Source organism: Lactuca sativa, chromosome 8 (genome assembly GCF_002870075.4).
Source record: "Lactuca sativa cultivar Salinas chromosome 8, Lsat_Salinas_v11, whole genome shotgun sequence".
Classification (NCBI taxonomy): Eukaryota; Viridiplantae; Streptophyta; class Magnoliopsida; order Asterales; family Asteraceae; genus Lactuca; species Lactuca sativa.
This window is the reverse complement of record NC_056630.2, coordinates 10,944,173-10,949,362: the sequence shown is the minus strand read 5'-3', so window position 1 is coordinate 10,949,362 and position 5,190 is coordinate 10,944,173. Positions and strand designations below refer to the sequence as shown.

The 5,190-nt window shown below is 31.1% G+C and overlaps 1 protein-coding gene across 1 annotated transcript; it reads right to left on the bottom strand.

Annotated features, from left to right (window-relative positions):
- Positions 1–1,015: 1,015 nt before the first annotated feature.
- On the bottom strand, positions 1,016–3,113 carry LOC111904077 (F-box protein PP2-A12). Its single transcript, XM_023899855.2, has 3 exons — positions 2,693–3,113; positions 2,483–2,601; positions 1,016–1,575 (listed from the first exon to the last, which is right to left on the bottom strand). Exons 1-3 carry the CDS (start codon positions 3,029–3,031, stop codon positions 1,149–1,151), a joined length of 885 nt encoding a protein of 294 aa, XP_023755623.1. The 5' UTR covers positions 3,032–3,113; the 3' UTR covers positions 1,016–1,148.
- Positions 3,114–5,190: the final 2,077 nt, after the last annotated feature.

Genomic DNA, 5,190 nt, shown 5'->3' with positions numbered 1-5,190 from the left:
GTTGGCCGACTTCTCTATTTACAAGCTACTCGTCCGGACATCACATATGCTGTGAATGTATTAAGTCAATTTGTTGCAGATCCTAGACAAAACCACCTTGATGCAGCTCATCATGTCTTACGGTATCTTAAAGCCACTCCTGGACAAGGGATTCTTCTTCCTCATGGTGGAGGCTACAATCTCACAGCATACAGCGATTCCGATTGGCTTGGCTGCCCATTTTCTAAACAATCTAGGACCGGTTATGTCCTTCTCTTAGGGGGAGCTCCTATTTCGTGGAAAACAAAAAAACAGTCTGTCGTTTCGCACTCATCTGCCGAGGCGGAATATCGCTCAATGGCATCCACCGTCAGTGAACTCTTATGGATGCGTTGGCTTCTAAGAGAACTCGATGTTACCATTGACGGACCAACTCCTTTGTTTTGTGATAACCAGGCCGCTAGACACATCGCCAACAACCCGGTTTTCCACGAAAGAACCAAACACGTAGAGATGGATTGCTACTTCGTTCGTGAAAGAGTTGAAAGTGAGGAAGTGTGTGTTCTTCCCATCTCTTCGAAAATGCAGATAGCTGATTTATTTACAAAAGGACTGAGAGCTCCTCAACTTAATCTTCTTCATGGCAAGCTGAACGTTCTTAACATCCACACTCCAGCTTGAGAGGGAGTATTGGAGATCGTTTATTGACCATATATTGACCATATATGGGTCCTTATCTTTACCTTATTTTCTCCTATTTTTCCTAGGTTTTCTTGCTTCCCTGTATATATTTATTCCTTGAATGCTTTTGGATTGATTTAAGAAAATTAATGAAATACCAATTATCTTGGCTGCTCTCTGTTATCAAACTCAATTCGCGATGTTCAATTTATACATAGTTATTTGTTCAAAATGTTTTTTTAGCCATACATAACAATCTATGCATTAGAATGCATTAGATGGTTGTAATATATACCAACAATTGTCGAACTATTTCTTTTATGTCAGTGACCATAAGTTTATATATAAACAAATATACTGCATTAAAACAGATTGTGATAGACAGCTATAATGCTTACAAGCAAAACTATTCACAAACATGTTTTTTCTATACAAAACCACAAGTGTTCCATTTCTGAACCAAGGCTCGAGGCTCGAACTCATGTCACTCAAACCAAGTGACACGTCTCAAGTTCCCGGGGACATACGAGCACAGAATCCAATGACAAACCTCCTTTTTGATGAGTACAATCAATTTGTGTCATTGAGAACTTGATCTTCGTTGATTCATAATTACAGTCATGATCAACAAGAAAATCTCCCACATGATAACATATCCATTTGCCTTGCTCGTTTAGAAAATGTTTAGACATGGCATGCTCACCATTTGAAACCCAAAATCTAAAGCATACTGGATTGATTGCCCAACCATGGACTTGATCATTGTTAAATGAACCGTGTTGGATTTGTCTTGGAGATACTTTTCCAAGATATAGACGAAAATATAAGCTGTAATTCCCTGGTGGGAAATCAAAATCAATATCTCCTTCAACTTCTAGCCACCATATTTGTTTAAGGTATGCAATTGTATGAAACCTTCAAAAAAACAATAATAACGCATAAATTAAAAACCTAATTAAGTCAAAACAACTATAATCGGATCCTCGAGTGTTTATTTGTAGATTTTTCTTGACATGCATGGTTACTACCATAAAAACAATTTGACAAAAGCTTTTCTAAAAGCGATAAATACTCGTGTATAAATTTAAAACAAAGTATTTTTAATTAATCCGCAAAATACTTTTATTGAAGGTGTATACAAAATAAACATATATCTTGTGTAATAGATAACTACGTTAGCATCTTTTTGGCATTATTTAATCAAGGCGTTAGCTTATTTATAATCATTAAAATATGAAGAGAATTTTAATTTTGAAGCAATATCTCTTGTTGTGTATTGATTGGAGAAGAGGATACGTATGTGTTTGGGAAAAAGAACGTGAGTTGGAAGGCAAAGAAAACTACGAGGAATATTAAACAGATAATATTAGTTTATTTATTTGAGATATAATTTTTTATTTGATTTAGTTTTTGCTAGTCCAATCCAAAATAGTTTTGTACTAATTAAATTCATCCGAAAATTCCATTTAAAAAAAAAAATACGATGCTTGGTTTAACATATAACTCATATACAATTAAGAATAAATAATAAAAACTGTAATTGAAAAGTTAAATCTTGTCAACATCTGCATATCAGAAGTCAGAACTATTCACATGCATATCGTTAAATAATTACGGGAGAAAATGAAAATCTTAAAAGAAAATAAGAAATTGATTTCCACATATCGAAGTTTTATCAAAATACTAAGATAATCATTAATAATTAGCACATCTAAGTAGTTGAACGTTGTCTCTGTTTAGTTCATTCGTTAAAAATGAAAATACGATATTTTTATGATAAGAACGATGATTATATATTTATAATTATAAAATGAACAAAAACCTGGATTGAAGAGTAGAGACATGGGTCCAATATCTCCGATCATGTATTCCGGTTATCTTCATCCCTTTCCAAGAAACAAGCATGCATATTCCACCTCTTTTCTTCTCATTCCAGACCTCCTGTACGTCGATCAAAACACACACTAATCAAACCAAACACCATTAATGAATACATACAAAGAGAAGGAGCTGATAAAGTAATTAATAATACCTTGGTACCATTTGAGATGCGAATGGGATAACACAATCTACTATATATATCTTTCTTACGCAAACATCTGAAACTGTTATCATCCTCGTGTAACATCAGCAGTTTCTTGATAAGAATACCATAGTTTTCCGGCAACTTTGATTCCCACAGTAAATCAGCACAAGAAGCCTGATAAAAAACACGATTCACAAGGGCCAAGTTACAGATCTCCGGTGGGTCAAAGTGCTCGAGGACCATAGCTAAACAGTTCTCCGGCAAGTCTCCTAAACCCTGCAGGCTGCTGCTCGCCGGAGCTTTGTCATTGTTATCCGAAAAGATGCTTGAAAAACCAGAACCCATATAAAAAAGCCAAAAAAAGTGGAGTGATATTGTTGGTTAAGCGAGAGGGAGAGATAAAGCTGGTTTACGCCGGAGGCATGAATTCTTTGGGCAATTATGCATCAAGCTTTCTTATTTAAGAGATGTGCCCGATACTTTAATTTAATACTATTGTTTATTCATAACAATGGCTTATTGTTATTAATTAAAGTGAATTTAACAAAAATACCATTTTTCTTTAATTATATTAGCACAGTTATAGACTTTTAAAGCGAAATTCATCACCAATTTTGGAACTTGGTCAATTTCGACCTACATTATAAATTATGAAATACTTTTTTCCGAGAACTATTTCGGAAAATGTAGTGTAGTATCTGGTATCATAATTACAAAATAAAAGGTTTTAGATTTCTTAAACTTACGAAATATGTGGTTTTGATGTTTATAAAATACGGTGAAGGTTCACAAGTAATCCACATAACTAAAATTTATTCTAACCACTTGGCAATATCGCATATGGAGACAATCCAAGTAGCAAGATACAACTTGCCTAGCAATTAATGTATACATATGTTTCTATTATGCGTAATGAAAATATAAGCTTGCATAGTAATCAATGTATATATGTTGTTATTATGGATAAAGAAAATATAACTCTGCGTAACAATCAATTTATAACCATGGATAAAGAAAATATAAGTATGTTGTTATGGATAAATATATAGTATGATGATATTATCAACAAATATAAAATATGTTGCTATTATTGGTAAAAATTAAAATACGTTGCTAATATGGGTTAAAAAAGAGTGCATTGTCTTCACGAATAGTGATAAGTAACACTATTGTGATTTCCCAAGGTTATACAACTCAAAAGTAAGATAAGATTGTTTTTTTGACAAGAAAGAGGATAGCAACTAGGAGAAGATGCGGTTCATGTGCATAATTTAGTTCTTCCGGCTGTTAGGATGAGGGACCAACAACGCCATTTAAGTTTCGATTAGGGACTATCTTTGCAAGAATTGAAACCTTTGAACTAGATGTGATATTTTTCACAAACATCCGGGACCAAACATGTAATTTACTCCCATGGAAGTGAACTCCCTAGACGGCACTACACATATATTGTGGTTTTATTTAGCACCGTCTTTATTTCAGTACAAAATTAATAGAAGTTTTGTTTTAAACATCACATTATAATTATATTAATATTAATCATAGAATAATGACGAACGAATAAGCTGGACTTATCTATTTATCAAAAGATTATCAAAATAAATATTACATGGTTTGCTTTGAGCCACATATTATTCTTAAGTGGACTCATCTGTTCTATTTTGGCATATATATGCAAAAGAATTACGCATGTAACCCCTAATTATGTCTTATCAGTATTCTAGAGAATTTGACGCTTACTTGCCATACAACTTATTAAACTCTTCTTTTTATAGATTTAGTATCTGATTTATTTTATACAACGACTAAACAAAATATACCGTGCATCTTATAAGAATTTCGATTGAATTTTACCAAAATATTATTTCTAATGATTTTCCAAAGACAAACTTTATACGTTTTTGTTTTTAAATAGATGTAGTATTAAAAAGTTTGTGCCCTAATAAATAAAAATCTTTTTGCCACATGTCACGCTTTCATTCATTTTGTCAAATGTCATTTTATGGTTATTTTTTGAATTAGTTTTTATTCCCTATGCCATTTTATTATTTTTTCCATTTTATTAAATTTCATATAATATTTAAATATAATAATTCCAAAAAATATAATAATAAATACATATTAAATTATTAATTTCATTAATAAACTCTCGATCTAATTTCAAAATTCATAAATTAAAGCTTTATTAACTTCATTTGTTTATTTATCTAAATTATTTATTTAAATTTAAAAAAGAAAAATAAACACTTTAATTTTAATAATTCAATATTTTTATTAATTTACTTATAAATTATTTAAATTTTCATATTTTTTTTTAAAATAAACATATGTAATACATGAGTCTTACACCTGGTGTTAGGAAATAAACGAAGAAAAGTAATTTATATATATATATATATATATATATATATATATATATATATATATATATATATATATATATATATATATGTTCATAACAATTATTGTATAGTCGTAGGAACCAATCAGAATGTAGCAAAAAT